The sequence below is a fragment of the Oncorhynchus kisutch genome, linkage group LG7, assembly GCF_002021735.2.
Source record: "Oncorhynchus kisutch isolate 150728-3 linkage group LG7, Okis_V2, whole genome shotgun sequence".
Lineage (NCBI taxonomy): Eukaryota > Metazoa > Chordata > Actinopteri > Salmoniformes > Salmonidae > Oncorhynchus > Oncorhynchus kisutch.
The window spans coordinates 24,360,283-24,379,581 of NC_034180.2; the positions used below are offsets into that span (position 1 = coordinate 24,360,283).

Sequence of the window (19,299 nt, forward strand, 5' to 3'; positions counted from 1 at the left end):
AAAGATTAAATGTAATTTTAGCATCTAAATGAGAGAATTGTTTTCATAAGTGAACTATGCTCAACTCAGTGGCCCCGACCATGTGAACAGACATTGGTTGTAATCTATGAAACATGCCCTTCTCTCTACAAAAGCCTGTTGATGAAAAGTCAACCTTGTGTTCCCGATGACGTGAGGACTGATGTCCATACATTTAAAAGGGCTAATACCAACTACAGAACTAAGCCAACCTCAGCGTGAGCTCTGGTTGCGAATGGTTGAACGACTACAACCTAACGAAATTAACATTGTGTTCCCGGTGAAGTGAGGACTGATGTCCATACATTTAAAAGGGCGAATTTCAACGTGGAGGTGGTGATTGGCATGCTGGAAGGATGAATTTAGACTATACCAGCCAGAATATAGCATGAGCTTAAAGTATGGCAACTTGGTATGAACTTTGAACTCTTATTCACTAAAGAAGTGATACATCCTAAAAGTTAGCAGCAGCAGCTGTAAACGTGGGCTAGGAAAGAACGGACAATCTCTTCAGAAAGACAGGGTACTACAACGTATCCGTTCTACCACACAACATATTCTTCAAAGGACAAGAGGGATCTCTGCTGGGCAACCCAGCCTTCCATCTACGACCAATCTATCGAAGCGCAGCTCAGAGTAAATATTTCTTACATTTTCCTTTTCCAAAATGGGCAGTTATTTAGAATGCATAAGATTTTGTATTTACGATAGCATAGCTTCATAAGGTCCGATAGACCAATCCCTTTGTTCCTCAGTCTTCCTGCGCTTTCATTCAAACCCAACCCCTTTTCTTTGTGTAACCAGCCATCATATCGGTTCCATCCACTAGGGACGTTTTCTTGTATGACATAATTGGTAATCAATGTATGATCCATCCTATGTATATGCAATTCTGTGTGATTATTTAGTTATTTAGTAAATAAATAATTAAATTTTTTTTTTATTGCTTATTCAACTTGTTAGCCAGGGTTCTTGAAGATAACCAAGAATTTTACGACGTTCAGATGAGACTGAATAAGGTGACGATTAATAATTGACTGCTAGGGCCTCCCGAGTGGCGTTGTGCCACCAGAGATTCTGGGTTCGAGCCCAGGCAGCAGCGCACAATTGGCCCAGTGTCATCCGGGTTAGGGAGGGTTTGGCCGGCAGGGATATCCTTGTCTTATCACACACTAGCAACTCCTATGGCGGGCCGGGCGCAGTGCACGCTGACACGGTTGCCAGGTGTACGGTGTTTCCTCCGACACATTGGTGCGGCTGGCTTCCGGGTTGGATGGGCATTGCGTCAAGAAGCAGGTCGGCTTAGTTGGGTTGTGTTTCAGAGGACGCATGGCTCTCGACCTTCGCCTCACCCGAGTCCATACGGGAGTTGCAGCGATGAGACAAGACTGTAACTACTACCAATTGGGGAGAAAAAAGGTGTGAAAAATAAATAACAATAATAATTGACTGCTATTGATATAAAAGATTACCAGGTATTTAAGAGTTTATTCGGAAGACAACAGCTCTATAAACATTCTTCCATGGTGCCTCGACATTCTAGTTAATTACATTTACATGATTAGTTTACAGAGAAATTACTTTATAAAATAGCATGACAGGTGTATACTCAAATACTGTACTCTGAAACTGAGATCTGTGATATCTTCTTATGACATCTGTTACAATAAGTTACAGTAAGAGACTTAATATTAAGTAGGTTTTATAGAGAAGGGTTAAGATGAAGCCATTCCAACCTTCTCATTGGCTCTCTCCCGGACTTCATCCAGTTCTCTGATGAGAGAGTGGATCACCAGCGCTGCCTCCAGCTTCTTCTTATAGCTGCTCAGGTTGCCATGGAACTTACTCCATCTGATGGAAGGTGTGGTGAAAAGAAAAGGTGTTAGAGCAGGTCCAAAAAATATATAATTACACTACAGTATGTGTACAGTACATTACAACTTTTCTGGTTGAATAAAGGCAATGGAACCTGTGAGCTGTAGAAATAGGTTTCCTCTTGAAGGACAAACATCACCACAGTCATCATCATCATCAACACATTTTCTCAGTAGGTTGGGTGTCACCTGTCATTAAGCTGCTGTCTGCGCTGTTTCACTGTGGCCAGTTCGTCACAGTTCTGCCTCTCCAGCCGAGCAGCCAGGCTGTTGATGGCCTTGATATGAGCATCGTCCACTGTGACTTCCTGAAATAAAACGCACTCAATTCAATTTTCCAATTCTCCTTCTTGATAAGTGTCACTAAACTCACCCAAAGTTCCAAGTCCAGCAGCGATGGAAAACGTTAGTACTGTACATTCCGTATGTTCGTTCAGAAACAAACTCACCCCAGAGCCTGATCCTCTAAACTCATTCAGTTTCTTCAGCAGTTGGAGCCCATGCTCATAGTCTGTGCCAACATCCCCTATGTTTATCATCACCTCCTGAAAAATAATAGAAAACATAACAAATCTATGTAAAAAAATATATATATTTCCATGTTTGTTTTTTTATATTATCAATATGCGAGACATGCTGACAACTACGGGTATCGTGGTAGCTCCTGCATTCTTCTTGAAATCAAACGTTTTGTGGTTGCATTCTCATCTAAAAAGTCTCACAGTGCCATACTGCCTCCTCTTGAAAGTTCCTTCATACATTGCTTTTCTAAGTGGTGTGCTCTGACAAAAGATTGTTGTTTTCGGAAGCTTTACACATTTAACACTGAAACTTGCATCTGATTCAAGTGTGCAGGGACTTCTTTTCATAGCTCTTCTAAGACTCCTTCATCAATTGTTCTAGTCCATTCTTACCTTCTGTCTGATCCAGACCTCCACCTGGTCCACCTTCTGCAGAAACTCCAAGAAGTCTCTGTTGTCTTCTAGAACCTTCCCCCTGGTGGCCACCGCCAGCTTCAGCTCCTCCCAGTGTTTCTCCAGAGCTGCAACACTACGACGAACCTCCTGGGACTTAGGGTGATGCAGAGACACCAGCTCCTCACCAGCCTAGGCCAGCACAGGGGTCAGTTTGAGTCAGCTCAAACATTGATACATGAATCTCTATGACCTATTATGACTTATTATGAGACATTATAAAGGCTCATACATCCTTATAAGAAGTTGTAAAGGATTATAAGGATGAAGTGTTACTGAACTATGTACTGTAGTTATCGCTGACAAGAAACCCTCCCCCGTGTAGTTTAATAACAGCTCATACCAGCTGCACTGAGTCAATGATTCTGCTGTGGGCGAGAATCTCTGCCTCAAAGACTTGATGTTTTTGAAGCAGCTTCATCTTGGTCTGCAGGTTGCTCAGGTCCACCTTGGAGTCCTCCTGCATCTTCTGCATACGCTCCGACACCCACTCCTCAGCCTGGGCCAAAGACAGACAACATCACAACATCACTTCATCTACAACAGGCAGACCTTGGTTCAAATAGTCATTCTTTTCCATAATTATTTATCTCTAAATACTCCATCTACACTTGATTGAGCTTTTCTGGTGCAAGGGAACTAAAGGACTAGTCTCGAAGTGCAAGCCCATCTGGCACTCCAGGTCAGCCAGGCTCAACGGGTGAAAGTAGTTGAAAGAAAACAAATAGTATTTGAATGATTGATGAATAAAAGAACTAGACTGCTTCCAAGATGGCCGACCGTAGTTTTCAACGTAATCTACTCACATTCGCATACACCGTTTCGTGGTTGTTTACATCTTTCTTTCTTTCTCAGTGCACACTAGCACTCAGTGCACACTGGACAGACAGCAGTATCGCGCGAACATGCTCTGGGAACTCTGTCAGAGCGTGCTAAGCACGTCAATGTATAGTTTGTACTTAAAGGTGATGACTTGTCTTCTTAGAAATTTTCAAATTATACTTTTCCATGTCGACGTCTACGGGAATTGTCTTTCTGGGCCAGACATCAGTTAAACTGCAGTACCAAAGCAAAACTGTAAGTGCAGTCAAAAGCGTGCTTCTGGCCCGGAACCCTGGCCCCTGGATTGGAACCCATGTCTGACCACAGGTGATGTGGGGTACTGTACCTCGGCAGCATTGCGGTTGAAGATGCAGAGCAGCCTGGAGATGGCCAACTCCTCTCTGCGTTTGATTGACAGTCCCTTAATCCTGCTTCGCCTCTCCAGGAGGGCCTTCAGCTTGCTGTGGATGTGGCCGGCTTTCTCACGACTGAAGTCTTCCTTCTTCAGTCTCTCAGCAAGGTCCTTCAACAATGATATCTAAAGAGCAATGACAGTGCTGTGGTTAAACAGGCTGAGACACATACACAGAACACTTGACAGTGTATGTTATATCATAGATGATTAAATTCCCATGTCTTTTTATAAAAAAAAAAGTAAAAAGTTTTATCCTACTGACATTTTAGGACTTTGTCAAGCAACTAGTTACCAAGCAACTTTTGAAGCAACTTTTGTATACTAGTGGTGTGTGGCAAACCTGAAAATGTTGACTCAATAGTAAACTTTGTAAACCAAATTTGGCACAAACGTAACATGTAAAGTGTTGGTCCCATGTTTCATGAGCTGAAAGATCCCAGAAATGTACACAAAAAGCTTATTTCTCTCAAATGTTGTGCACAAATTTGTTTACATCCCTGTCACTTAACATTTCTCCTTTGTCAAGATCATCCATCCACCTGACAGGTGTGGCATATCAAGAAGCTGATTAAACAGCATGATCATTACACAGGTGCACCTTGTGCTGGGGACAATAAAAGGCCACTCTAAAATGTACAGTTTAGTCACATTACACAATGCCACTGAGGAGTATTTCTGTCTATAATAAAGCCCTGTTGTGAGGAAAAACTCATTCTGATTGGCTGGCTTCCCAGTTGGTGGGCCTAGGCCCACCCATGGCTGTGCCCCTGTCCAGTCACATGAAATCCATAGATTAGGGCCTAATTCATTTATTTCAATTGACTGATTTCCTTATATTGAACTGTAACTCAGTAAAATCGTTGAAATTGTTGCATGCTGCGTTTAAAGATATGGAGCAACCCCAGATTTGGCCCCTCAGGAGCGTAGCAGCCACTATAACACAATCTACATAACCAAGTTGTGGTTATCATCTTTCAGATGCAATTGGAACAGAGTTGATAGCCCATAATGTTCCAAAGTTAGAGTTAAAAGTGTGATGGCACCGGCACCTATATTACCTATATAGCCAATATCAGTTGCCATTTTACGTCGTACAGGTATGTCAGATTAGCTCATTCGCCACCTTTTTCAGCCTCCTAGTACCACAGAAACAACACTTTGAATGAATAACAGACAAATGTTCATAACAAGTGGCCATGGATGAAATTAATCAAAATATCTGTTCAAATCATGAAAAACATACAAACATGTCTATTTTGATACATCCCATTTTGACCATAAATGTGTAATAAAAAAATCTAATGCTTATTTGGGGGAACACTGCTTGACAGACAGTATCTCTCTGAAATGATTACCAATTGTATCTCTTTGAAATCATTACTAATTATCAAAAATGATCCCAGTTGGTGTTTTTAAGCTAAAATGATGTTGGCGCTTTCAGAGTTAAGGACAATAGGATAGTGCCCTTCATAAAGATGGACAGCGGAGGCTTGAATTCAGACCTTGTCCTCCTGAGTGCTGAGGAGTTTCTCAAAGGCTTCATGGCGTTTTATGAGTCCCTCTGTCTCATCAACTGACGTCCCCAGATCACTGTTCTTCAGAAGGATCTGGAAGGAAAAACAAGAAGTTGGGGGCATTCAAAATATGAACATGTACTGTAGCATAGGAGAACATGTGTTTTGCTTCAAAATGGATGTAATTGCACCGTCAGAGGGGCTTGCACTGACAATGTGAGTCTTGAAACAGAGCATATATTCTTTGATTGACCAGCTTTGACCTCTGACCTCTTGGGAGTTGGTGATCTTCTCCATGCTCTCTGTGTCCCTGTAGAAGACCTGTTCCAGGTGGGTCCCCTCCAGGCCTCTCTGTTTCCTCTCCCAGTGGCCATGAAGTGAGTCCCTCTCCTCCTGTAGACCACTCAGCTTATCCTGGACCTGGTAGGAGGAAGACACCACACATTGCCAGCTTATTTAGGTACCATTTATGTAAAACCAACTCTCTCATCTTGTATGTATTCAAGCCTCAGAATGCTGGGACAGTAGACAATATTTTCACAGAAAACATTGAGACATTTACAGGAATACAGAGTGTGTATATGCTCATACAGGGTGTGTATTCAATGTGTGTAATTCTGCTGCAACTGAATTGTGTTTCTGTGGCAATAAAGATCTCTTAAATTGAATACCTCTCTTGCGTTGTGTCTGTCCTGCACCTGCAGCTCCTGCCCCATGGCCACTGCCTGGTCATAGGTCTCCTCCCGGGCCACGATCTCAGCCCACAGCTGCTGGTGCTGGGCCAGGTGCAGGTCACAGGTGGCCACGTCTCTAATAGACTCCTCCGCTGTCATCACATTCAGCACCTGGGCACACCACAAGGCATAGTCCTGGACCTAGAACACCAAAATAGATTGACGTTAAAACCAACATGCAATACATACATCATGTAATATCCAAATCAATCAGTGTAACAAGAACTAGGAAACTCTTAATGCTGATTTCCTAGACTCAAATGAAGTCTACCCTGGACTAAAAAGCACGTTCAATGTAGAATCGCCATTGACAATGCTTATTAGTCCTGGTAAAGGCTCAGAGAGAGAGTTTGCAAATGGAAATGGTGTCTCTAATGGTTAATATAGAGTCAGTTACCGTGTTGAGGAAGAGGTAGCGCTGGCGTGCCCGTTTGAGGTCTCCCTCCCTCTGGTCCATGTGGAGGCGCAGCTTCTCCCAGTGCTCCACCACCTTCTGTTGTTGATCCTGCAGGAGAACCCTCATCTCTGGGGAGCACAGGTCCAGGGTGGAGTCTGCCATATCCAGCAACTCCTGGAGCTAAGAACAACCCATATGACAGGAAGATTCATAGATGGACAATGAAGACATGCAGGCAACCCCCACAACTGGCCTGGATGGTAAATTCAGTGACCTGTGCGCCACAAGATTGTGTTAGCCCGCTGGGCTAAAACCTAGACAAGTCTAAGGCAAGGTTACTTATCATACAAGCGTAGCTCACAAAACCACCTCCATTACAGTAACCTCTGAGTGAAATATCCTCAAAGAACAGCTTAGAAAGCCCTAGCTCAATCGTTAGATCAAGAAAATGGAAGAGTAAGTGACAGTTTTATACAATCTATAGTATAATACAGGGCAAAAACAAATCGGAATTCTGGGTGAAGGGATTATCATTGATTGTATTGTTGTTAAAGCGAGTCAATAAGAACATTTGTTCACAAAAGTTGTGGGTAAACTATTGATGTGTTGTGTTCAGTACCTGCTGCTCGTTCCCTGCTAGCACGTGGACTAGAGCCTCGTGTTTACGAAGCTGCAAAAGCACCCCTCGCAGGTCCCTGGCGATGTCATCAGGAATGCTCTTGTACCTCTCCTGTGGTGGTTGGAGAGAGAGCGAGAGGGGGGGGGGGGGGGGGGGGGGGGGTTGATGGAAGGAAAGAGCGAGAGAGAGGACACAGACAGAGCATGAATCACACAAACTCAATAATAATTTAGCAGCATGCATTTGCTAAGCAGTAGTGACTTTTATTTGCATTACACATCATTCAATTTGACCCTCACACTTAAATTATACGGTGTTCTTTCAGTGAGCATTACACAGCTGATTGTTTGCCTGAGTCAGATCAGTGCCTTAAATTAAGTTGACGTCCTGACACCACACGGATAAGGGGCACAGTAAACATTGTAGGTCAAGACTGATAATTTTACACAGAGATGAACTCTATATGAACTCTGAGCAACACTGAGCCTCTCAGCAAGGCACTGAGCTATTATACACTACCGTTCAAAAGTTTGGGGTCACTTAGAAATGTCCTTGTTTTTGAAAGAAAAACACAATTTTTGTCCATTAAATTGATCAGAAATACAGTGTAGACATTGTTAATGTTGTAAATGACTATTGTAGCTGGAATTGGCACATTTTTTTATGGAATATCTACATAGGCGTAGAGGCCCATTATCAGCAACCATCACTCCTGTGTTCCAATGGCACGTTGTGTTAGCTAATCCAAGTTTATCATTTTAAAAGGCTAAGTGATCGTTAGAAAACCCTTTTGCTATTATGTTAGCACAGCTGAAAACTGTTATCCTGATTAAAGAAGCAATAAAAATGGCCTTATTTAGACTAGTTGACTATCTAGAGCATCAGCATTTGCGGGTTCGATTACAGGCTCAAAATGGCCAGAAACAAAGAACTTTCTCCTGAAACTCATCAGTCTATTCTTGTTCTGAGAAACTAAGGCTATTCCATGCGAGAAGAAAGCCATATCTCAGCCAATTTCAAAGAAAAGATTAAGATGGGCAAAAGAACACAGACACAGGAAGATTGGAAAAAAGTTCTATGGACAGACAAATCTAAGTTTGAGGTGTTCAGATCACAAATAAGAACATTCGAGAGACGCAGAAAAAATGAAAAGACGCTGGAGGAGTGCTTGACGCCATCTGTCAAGCATGGTGGAGGCAATGTGATGGTCTGTGGGTGCTTTTGTGGTGGTAAAGTGGGAGATTTGTACAGGGTAAAAGGGATCTTGAAGAAGGAAGGCTACCACTCCATTTTGCAGTGCCATGCCATACCCTGTGGACGGCGCTCAGTTGGAGCCAATTTCCTCCTACAACAGGACAATGACCCAAAGCACAGCTCCAAACTATGCAACTATTTAGGGAAGAAGCAGTCAGCTGGTATTCTGTCTATAATGGAGTGGCCAGCACAGTCACAGGATCTCAACCCTATTGAGCTGTTGTGGGAGCAGCTTGACCGTATGGTACGTAAGAAGTGCCCATCAAGCCAATCCAACTTGTGGGAGGTGCTTCAGGAAGCATGGGGTGAAATCTCTTCAGATTACCTCAACAAATTGACAACTAAGAATGCCAAAAGGTCTGCAAGGATTTAATTGCTGCAAGCGGAGGATTCTTTGACGAAAGCAAAGTTTGAAGGACACAATTATTATTTCAATTAAAAATCATTATTTATAACCATGTCATGTCAGTGTCATGTCTTGACGATATTTCCTATTCATTTTGCAACTCATGTTTTCATGGAAAACATTGACATTTCTAAGTGACCCTACATTTTTGAACGGTAGAGTATTTATTTGATTGAACCTTTATTTACCTAGACAAGTCAGTTAAGAACAAATTCTTGTTTACAATAACGGCCTACACCGGCCAAACCCGGACGACGCTGGGCTATTTGTGCACCGCCCTATGGGACTACCAATCACGGCCGGTTGTGATGCAGCCTGGATTCGAACCAGGGTGTCTGTAGTGACACCTCTAGCACTGAGATGCAGTGCCTTAAACCACTGCGCCGCTCACGAGCCCTACTTTCAAGACAATTTCTAATTCATCCAAAATATACTTATTTATGCTTAAACTGTACCTCAATATGTCCTAAGGCATCGGTGAGATCTCTGTAAAACTTGTGACACTCCTCGGCTTTGAGTAAACGGTCTTTGCGGTCTTTGGCCAAGTCCTGCAGTTCCTTCCATGACAATCTATCAAACAGGAGGGAAACAAGACAAAAACAACCGACTCAGGTCCTCAGGTAAGATCTCTTTAACATGACTTTCATCCCAGTAGACATAGCAGCTTGAAATGACATCATCATTGCAACAAGTTAAGAAGCATGTAATGATGTCATTTCAACCAGATTTGAGTTGTATTTCGTCATTTGAATGTGGATACATGCATTGTTAATTTGTACAGTGGACTGGTAGTGTGAGCAATAAAGAGTATCGATTAGGGGCCCATACCGGAGCTGATGTTGTGTATCCCTGATGGTGGAAGCTTGAGGGTGCTTATTTTGAATGAGACTATCAGCAAGCTCTTTGCAGCTCCGCATCCTATCAAAACCCACGTCCAAATTCTTCAGGAAGGCCTCAAATTTACCATTCAGTAGCTATCATGGGAAATCAAGAACATTTGTTAAAATTTTGTTTTCAATGACAAATGCCACATTTTGGAAGAAATAGGCATTAGTCACGCTCACAATCTGGATAATATTTTCCAACTGAACATTTTGGAGATCTGTGCAAATATATACTGTATAGACAGTAGTGGTAGATGGTATTTCTCACCACTACATGTTCATAGTCATTTCCGTAGTCCTCAGAAGAGGCTATCTGTCTCTGCTGTGTGATCCAGTCGTCCAGCTCTGAAGACTCCCGTCTGAACTCATGGAGGTGGAGAGCCTCCCTCAGCTTTTGGCCCCTGAGAGAAGGTAGACAACTCCTCTGTTACACACAAGACACTCACCCATAACATATGTCTCCTCGTGGTGCCTGTTGTTTGGGGGGGGGGGGGGGCATCAAACCATGATCTCATGGCATCTTTGTATCAAATGTCATGTGTTTGATTGCTTGAGCTCACCTGACTTGGGCTTGGTGTTGCAGCTGGCTCATCTGACTGCTGATGCGGCTGTATGGTCTGTTGACCTCGTCCAGGTTCCACTCATGGACGGCTGACGCCACACTATCCCCCAGCTCCTCCACCTGGGCCTCCAGCACCTCCATCTGCCCCTCCACCGCCTGCAGTACACACAACAGAGACAGCAGCATTACAAAATCCATGATCCTCATCGTGCAGCTGCATTAGACACCATGCTCCTCATCGTGCAGTTGCATTAGACACCATGCTCATCACAGTGCAGCTGCATTAGACACCATGCTCCTCACAGTGCAGCTGCATTAGACACCATGCTCCTCACAGTGCAGCTGCATTAGACACCATGCGCCTCACAGTGCAGCTGCATTAGACACCATGCGCCTCACAGTGCAGCTGCATTAGACACCATGCTCCTCAAGGTGCAGCTGCATTAGACACCATGCTCCTCACCGTGCAGATGCACTAGACAACATGCTCCTCACAGTGCAGCTGCATTAGACACCATGCTCCTAACAGTGCAGCTGCATTAGACACCATGCTCCTCACCGTGCAGCTGCATTAGACACCATGCTCCTCACCGTGCAGATGCATTAGACACCATGCTCCTCACAGAGCAGCTGCATTAGACATCATGCTCCTCAAGGTGCAGCTGCCTTAGACATCATGCTCCTCACAGTGCAGCTGCATTAGACACCATGGTCCTCACCGTGCAGATGCATTAGACACCACGCTCCTCACAGTGCAGCTGCATTAGACACCATGCTCCTCACAGTGCAGCTGCATTAGACACCATGCTCCTCACAGTGCAGCTGCATTAGACACCATGCTCCTCATGGTGCAGCTGCATTAGACACCATGCTCCTCACAGTGCAGCTGCATTAGACACCATGCTCCTCACAGTGCAGCTGCATTAGACACCATGCTCCTCACCGTGCAGATGCATTAGACACCATGCTCCTCACCGTGCAGCTGCATTAGACACCATGCTCCTCACCGTGCAGCTGCATTAGACACCATGCTCCTCACAGTGCAGCTGCATTAGACAGTGGTCCCTAGATCTGTAGATGCTTTAACCAACTCCTCTGATTATCACAGCATACTATGGCCATTCAGCAGATGGCTTTATCCATAACAACTATATCCAAACAACAGAACTGTTGACAGTGACGTATAGTTTGAATACAGCCAGTCAAACACAAGAGAACAGGAGAATGGGGTTACAGTACCTGATGTTGCTTGATAAGGCTCTGGGTGGCTAGATCGTTTTTGCCATACTCATCAGTGCTGACCAAAGCTAGAGTCTCAGAAAGACGGGTTTCCAGCTCCGCACAGTCAAGCAAGATCTAGGAGCAAAAGAGTACAGTGATGAGGTATAATGATTATTGTCCTTCAGAGGTACAGTCTAAAAGAAATGTGAGATAATGTCTAGATGCTTTTTATAGTGGAGATCGTGATTATAAATTGCCTGGCTGGACTGATGAGACAGTGGATTGCACCGTCAGATGGAACAGAGTAAATAGGTATTTTAACGTCACAGATTTAGTCGGTGGTAACTTGTGGAATAGACACCGGCTGGAATGCTTTGGATCCATCACAATCAGGATTCTGCTTTCCTGTTAGCCCTACCTGTTCTCTAGTGATGGCCCTGTTCAGGTGGATGGCCCTCTTGTCACAGGCTGCCTCTAGCTCCTCCCACTCTGTGGCCAGGTGTGTATTCCTCTGCTGGACTTCCTCTCCATCATATTGGCTGGACTTCTCCAAGCTCTGCCCCTTCTCCAGGACCCGGTTCAAGTGTTTACGGTGGGCGTTCACTTCTGCCTGCAGCTCCTGATCACAGAACACACATTTGATTTTTGTCAGGGACTATGCACAACACATATATTGCACCAGCTTTAACTCATTTACATCTGTCCACCCTGGGCAGCAAACAAACTAACCCAAAATACTGGATGAGATTCACTCTGGATAAGAGAGACAAAAATGACTAGACATAAAATAAAATGTAAATCAAACTTTCTCATTATTTTCTTGTTACCAGACTGATACCTTGTGTTTCTGCATGAGGTTGATAGCCCCTGCCAGGGACTTGTCATAGTTGGTGGAGCCAGTGGATGGGTAGTGTTCAGTTATCCAGGAGAGTTCTATGTCTACATCGTGATAGAAGCCAAACAGAGCCACGGACGCCTCCAGCTGGGCCCTGCGACGATCCAGAGGCTTCTGCAGCGACTTGAACCTGCATACAGAGATGATGTCTCAAAAATATCCACACGGATTATGAACAGGGGACAGATGTTTTTTTCTGACCATGTTACCTGAACCGGAAAAACTCTGGGCCCTAGATAGAGAACTAGGTTAGCTAATTCAATGCATAAATGAATGGATCAATCAATTGGATCAATCAATGGATCGATCAGTGGATTGCTTTACTGCTACTAATTACAGATCACATTAATCCGTCCTTACTACTTACAGCTTCATGTACGTATCTGTCTCCTGAAGGATCCTCTGGGAGTCAAAGTGGTTAGTGGCCAGGTGCTTGGCCCGGGTCACGATGGTGTTAATCTTGTCAGCCAGTTCCTGGGCCTCTGCCTCTAGCTGCTGGTGCTCCTTCAACAGCTGGCGGCTGGAGCGAAGGTCGTGACCTTTGGCTGCATTCTGCAACATCCTCTGGATGGCCTCGATCTTCAGCTTGGCATCCTGGGAACAATGTGATTACAATTTACCCCGTCCTCAGGTTAAATTGCTAGCTCATATAGACAGAGAGAGAGAGCTGGCTGGTGGACGAGACCAAATTATGATCGGCATCATAAGCATCATCAACACATTTCAATTTATGGTAAAGAAATAACTAGGTATATACTGAAAAATGACTTTGTAAAATAGTAATAACATCCTAATAATAACCTATGATTGACCTAGTTATTTTATACCAGTGGAAACAGTACCGTAAAATGAAGCGTGCTACCCACATTTATCTACAGCATTCTTACCCACAAATCGATAGCCAAACTAGATCCAGGTAGGTAGTGTAGAGGTTGTTAGTGTGTTACCTGCAGTAGCTCCATGAGCTGCTCCTGCTGCCCAGCCTGTCTCAGCTTGTCTCCTCTCTCAGTCATCTTCCCCTGGAGCCTGACCCAGCGACTGTTAACCTGGGTCGACTTCCTCCTGATGTTCTGGCTCTCGTAGTGCTCCTCCGACAGCATCTCCTCTCCCAACTGATGGAACCAGACAACAGGTTAACTTACAGTACAATATAGCAGTACAGTAACAGTAGCATCTGCTCCCCAAACGAATGGAAAGCGACTAGGCTTACTGTACAATATTTAACAGTACAGTACAGTAGGAGGCCTTCATCCTAAAGCTTTGGCTCTGGTAGTGCTCATCCACAAGCATCTCCTTCCCCAACTGGTTTAGTGGTCCAGTTTTACTGAACGTTTGTCAAGTTTTCTATCATGTTGGTTGAAACTTGGCATCTGTATCACCAATAGCATTATTAAGAAGTGGGAGCAACAAACAGTGAACAGACTTTTTTTCCTTCTCCATAAGTGCTTTTTTGTTGTTGTAGAGATGAGAGAAGGTGTCATTATGAGCCATTGGGTATAGAAAAGTTAGAATGGCGAAAGCCCTGCGATACCTGTGTGAGTCTGTCTAGCCACACTTGGTTAGCTTGCATCTCTTTCTCAGCTGCTTCATGTCTCTTCAGCTTGCGGAGGATATTGGTAGGGTCCCGGTACGACTCGTCTTCAGCTATCTTGGACTTCTCCTCCATCCACATGAGCATTTCTTCAGCATCTCTCTGGAACTCCTGATGACAAACACATGAGAAATGTTCAAGCGCTTAACTGCCATTGTAAAAGGTACACAGAATGTGGGTTTCTATATCAAGTGTACCTGATACTTATGTGAATCAAGCAGGAGGGTCCGTCTTCGTTTGCAGCTCTCTCCAAGCTTCTTATTGCGGTCTTGAATATTCTGTGACCTCTCCTGTATTCTAAAAAGTCATTAAAAAAGATTGGATTATTTCAATGTTTTTAAAAATAATTTGAACAATACATTGTTCACTGCTACACATTTCCTATACATTTCGGGGAAATGTCTCCAAACTGGTCATCAACATAATAAGCCTTACTGTTTGGCAGCAAAGTGTCGTTTGTTGACGAGTTCCTTGCTCTTGTCTTGGAAGAGGCTGATCTGTTGGTCCAGAGAATTCAGTCGGCCCTCCAGTTCCTCCTGTCTGCCCAACAGACTGTGGACATTGTCTACAGAGTCCTGAGCACAGAGAGGGAGAGACAAACACACTGGATGAGAACAGAAGTGGTCTTACCTGAACAAACACACATACATACACAAAGACACATCCATCGCCACATACCCATAAGGCTTATTATTATATTCCCATTAATTGTATAACAGTGTACAGTATATTTCATCTTACCCCCAGGTCTTTGACCTTCAGCCTGGCCTCATGCCCAGACAGGGCTGCCTCGATACGATCAGCCTCCTGATTCAGCTTCTGTAGCTCCACCCCCTGTTCCAGCCTCCTGTTCCTACTGCCCCAGAGTTTGTCCAGCTTGGTCCACTCCTGGCTCAGCTTTCCCAGCGTCTGCTGGACGTCCTTCACACCTCGGTTTCCCCTCGATTGTTCCTCAAGAGACTTTCCAAGTTTCTCCATGTCTTTCACCCTTTTAGTTAGACGAACACAAGTACATTACAGTGACATTTACAACAAAAAAATGTGTCACACATACAGTGCCTTAAAAAACGTATTCACCCCCCAACACTTTTACCATGTTTCGTTTTCTCAGATTGATCCACAAAGCCTAGGGCACCATGTCAAATAAAAATTAAAATTCCAAAAGCTTTCAACAATGTACTAAAAATGAAAAACAGAAATGATCAGAGTAAATTGGTTTTCCTACCCTTTGTAATTGCAAGTCTAAATTTGCTCAGGTGTAATATATTAACACAACAAGTCACACAATTTGTAGATGGACTCCACCTGTGTAAGAAATTAGTGGATCACCTGCTTTAAATGAATCTGTGAGGATAAATACGGCTCTCTCTGTATGGTCCCAAAGTATGGTAGAGACTTTCACGAACGCTAAGCGGTATGTGTGGCACAAGTCAAACACTGCACACCAGCCAGGTAACACCATCCCCACCGTAAAGTATGGTGGTGGAAGCGTCATGTTATTGATGCTTTTCAGCAGCAGGGACTGGCAATATTGTCAGGAGTGATGGGAGGATGAACGGCACACAATACAGAGACATACTAGATAAAAACCTGCGCCCCTCTACCACAACAATCAAACTGCAGAAGAAGTTGGTCATTCAACATGACAATGATCCAAAACACAGTGCTCCATCACTGTGTGCAAAGTTAAGAGACTTGTGTGTGTCTGAAAGCAGGGGTTATAAGAGAGAGCTTTCAATTTTGTGCAGATATGGGATGTACATTTTTGAAATAAATTCTAAATATAGTTGATTTATTTATTGTCCTATCATGATGGAACAGTCTCCAACCCTATACCCTAGACACCGATCTGAGCGACCCTCACACTAAGGAGAAGTCCTAATCTGTTTTATGGGCCTACTGCAAGTAGCCGATAGGCAGCCAAAACAGAAAGATAAATGTGATCAGAGACCTACTAAAGCAGCACCGCCCCTTCAAGATTCTGAGCCTGCCTGGCAAAGCCCCCTGATGAGTGAGCATAACATACAAGGATTTTCTCAAAGCTGCTAATGAGAACCTTGATGACCTTGTACCAAGCCGGTGGGGATTCCGGTGGGGTGCTCCCACCCAGGTAGTGGCAGTGCTGGCAACACTGCCTGCAGTAACCCATAGGAAGGGGGTCACACTCAGATAATCAGAGAGTGGGAAAAGTATTGTGGCCCTGGTGGCATGGAATGATCAAAGGTCTGACTGCTCAGAGATACTTGGGAAAATGGTCACAACGGGGAAAGAGCACGTGTGTGTTTCAGGGGAAGGGGTTGTACCTGAACTCCATCAGCTAGGACTTGACATTGGAAACAAAGAACTTTCTTCTGAAACTTGTCAGTCTATTCTTGTTCTGAGAAATGAAGGCTATTCCATGCGAGAAATTGCCAAGAAACTGAAGATCTCGTACAGCGCTGTGTACTACTCCCTTCACAGAAGAGTGCAAACTGGCTCTAACTTAAAGCATTGTTGTATAAAGGCTTGTAAGTAAGCATTTCATTGTTGTATTCGGTGCATGTTACAAATACAATTTGATTTGAAAAACCATTGAGCACTATGATGAAACTGGCTCTCATGAGGATCACTACAGGAAAGCAAGACCCAGAGTTACCTCTGCTGCAGAGGATAAGTTCATTAGAGTTAACTGCACCTCAGATGGACACCAATAATAAGAAGAGACTTGCTTGGGCCAAGTAACATGAGCAATGTACATTATTTTTATTTTATTTATTTTACCTTTATTTAACCAGGTAGGCAAGTTGAGAACAAGTTCTCATTTACAATTGCGACCTGGCCAAGATAAAGCAAAGCAGTTCGACAGATAAAACGACACAGAGTTACACATGGAGTAAAAACAAACATACAGTCAATAATGCAGTATAAACAAGTCTATATACAATGTGAGCAAATGAGGTGAGAAGGGAGGTAAAGGCAAAAAAGGCCATGATGGCAAAGTAAATACAATATAGCAAGTAAAATACTGGAATGGTAGTTTTGCAATGGAAGAATGTGCAAAGTAGAAATAAAAAATAATGGGGTGCAAAGGAGCAAAATAAATAAATAAATAAAAATTAAATACAGTTGGGAAAGAGGTAGTTGTTTGGGCTAAATTATAGGTGGGCTATGTACAGGTGCAGTAATCTGTGAGCTGCTCTGACAGTTGGTGCTTAAAGCTAGTGAGGGAGATAAGTGTTTCCAGTTTCAGAGATTTTTGTAGTTCGTTCCAGTCATTGGCAGCAGAGAACTGGAAGGAGAGGCGGCCAAAGAAAGAAAGAATTGGTTTTGGGGGTGACTAGAGAGATATACCTGCTGGAGCGTGTGCTACAGGTGGGAGATGCTATGGTGACCAGCGAGCTGAGATAAGGGGGGACTTTACCTAGCAGGGTCTTGTAGATGACATGGAGCCAGTGGGTTTGGCGACGAGTATGAAGCGAGGGCCAGCCAACGAGAGCGTACAGGTCGCAATGGTGGGTAGTATATGGGGCTTTGGTGATAAAACGGATTGCACTGTGATAGACTGCATCCAATTTGTTGAGTAGGGTATTGGAGGCTATTTTGTAAATGACATCGGCAAAGTCGAGGATTGGTAGGATGGTCAGTTTTACAAGGGTATGTTTGGCAGCATGGGTGAAGGATGCTTTGTTGCGAAATAGGAAGCCAATTCTAGATTTAACTTTGGATTGGAGATGTTTGATATGGGTCTGGAAGGAGAGTTTACAGTCTAACCAGACACCTAAGTATTTGTAGTTGTCCACGTATTCTAAGTCAGAGCCGTCCAGAGTAGTGATGTTGGACAGGCGGGTAGGTGCAGGTAGCGATCGGTTGAAGAGCATGCATTTAGTTTTACTTGTATTTAAGAGCAATTGGAGGCCACGGAAGGAGAGTTGTATGGCATTGAAGCTTGCCTGGAGGGTTGTTAACACAGTGTCCAAAGAAGGGCCGGAAGTATACAGAATGGTGTCGTCTGCGTAGAGGTGGATCAGGGACTCACCAGCAGCAAGAGCGACCTCATTGATGTATACAGAGAAGAGAGTCGGTCCAAGAATTGAACCCTGTGGCACCCCCATAGAGACTTCCAGAGGTCCGGACAGCAGACCCTCCGATTTGACACACTGAACTCTATCAGAGAAGTAGTTGGTGAACCAGGCGAGGCAATCATTTGAGAAACCAAGGCTGTCGAGTCTGCCGATGAGGATATGGTGATTGACAGAGTCGAAAGCCTTGGCCAGATCAATGAATACGGCTGCACAGTAATGTTTCTTATCGATGGCGGTTAAGATATCGTTTAGGACCTTGAGCGTGGTTGAGGTGCACCCATGACCAGCTCTGAAACCGGATTGCATAGCAGAGAAGGTATGGTGAGATTCGAAATGGTCGGTAATCTGTTTGTTGACTTGGCTTTCGAAGACCTTAGAAAGGCACGGTAGGATAGATATAGGTCTGTAGCAGTTTGGGTCAAGAGTGTCCCCCCCTTTGAAGAGGGGGATGACCGCAGCTGCTTTCCAATCTTTGGGAATCTCAGACGACACGAAAGAGAGGTTGAACAGGCTAGTAATAGGGGTGGCAACAATTTCGGCAGATAATTTTAGAAAGAAAGGGTCCAGATTGTCTAGCCCGGCTGATTTGTAGGGGTCCAGATTTTGCAGCTCTTTCAGAACATCAGCTGAATGGATTTGGGAGAAGGAGAAATGGGGAAGGCTTGGGCGAGTTGCTGTTGGGGTGCAGTGCTGTTGTCCGGGGTAGGAGTAGCCAGGTGGAAAGCATGGCCAGCCGTAGAAAAATGCTTATTGAAATTCTCAATTATGGTGGATTAGACCGGTGGAAATCTGTCCTTTGGTCTGATGAGTCCAAATTTGAGATTTTGGGTTCCAACCGGTGTGTCTTTGTTCTCACCATGAAGCATGGAGGAGGAGGTGTGATGGTGTGGGTGTGCTTTGCTGGTGACACTGTCAGTGATTTATTTAGAATTCATGGCACACTTAACCAGCATGGCTACCACAGCATTCTGCAGCGATATACGCCATCCCATCTGGTTTGCACTTAGTGGGACTATCATTTATTTTTCAACAGGACAATGATCCAACACACCTCCAGG

The 19,299-nt window shown here is 44.1% G+C and overlaps 1 protein-coding gene across 3 annotated transcripts in view; it reads right to left on the reverse strand.

Moving 5' to 3' along the window:
• sptbn5 (spectrin, beta, non-erythrocytic 5) overlaps positions 1-19,299 on the reverse strand; it is a 59,179-nt gene that overhangs the window by 15,058 nt on the left and 24,822 nt on the right. For all 3 annotated transcript variants that reach the window (XM_031828717.1, XM_031828718.1, XM_031828719.1), the window contains 24 exons: positions 14,922-15,168; positions 14,616-14,755; positions 14,378-14,477; positions 14,121-14,291; positions 13,537-13,701; positions 12,957-13,183; positions 12,533-12,719; positions 12,113-12,313; positions 11,713-11,829; positions 10,472-10,629; positions 10,180-10,312; positions 9,856-10,001; positions 9,483-9,597; positions 7,368-7,478; positions 6,749-6,928; positions 6,289-6,492; positions 5,888-6,037; positions 5,606-5,710; positions 4,035-4,226; positions 3,210-3,365; positions 2,807-2,998; positions 2,342-2,437; positions 2,082-2,200; positions 1,755-1,869 (listed from right to left, as the gene is read on the reverse strand). In XM_031828717.1, the coding sequence (XP_031684577.1) occupies positions 1,755-1,869; positions 2,082-2,200; positions 2,342-2,437; positions 2,807-2,998; positions 3,210-3,365; positions 4,035-4,226; positions 5,606-5,710; positions 5,888-6,037; positions 6,289-6,492; positions 6,749-6,928; positions 7,368-7,478; positions 9,483-9,597; positions 9,856-10,001; positions 10,180-10,312; positions 10,472-10,629; positions 11,713-11,829; positions 12,113-12,313; positions 12,533-12,719; positions 12,957-13,183; positions 13,537-13,701; positions 14,121-14,291; positions 14,378-14,477; positions 14,616-14,755; positions 14,922-15,168 (3,727 nt within the window). The remainder of the gene's footprint in view (positions 1-1,754; positions 1,870-2,081; positions 2,201-2,341; positions 2,438-2,806; positions 2,999-3,209; positions 3,366-4,034; positions 4,227-5,605; positions 5,711-5,887; positions 6,038-6,288; positions 6,493-6,748; positions 6,929-7,367; positions 7,479-9,482; positions 9,598-9,855; positions 10,002-10,179; positions 10,313-10,471; positions 10,630-11,712; positions 11,830-12,112; positions 12,314-12,532; positions 12,720-12,956; positions 13,184-13,536; positions 13,702-14,120; positions 14,292-14,377; positions 14,478-14,615; positions 14,756-14,921; positions 15,169-19,299) is intronic.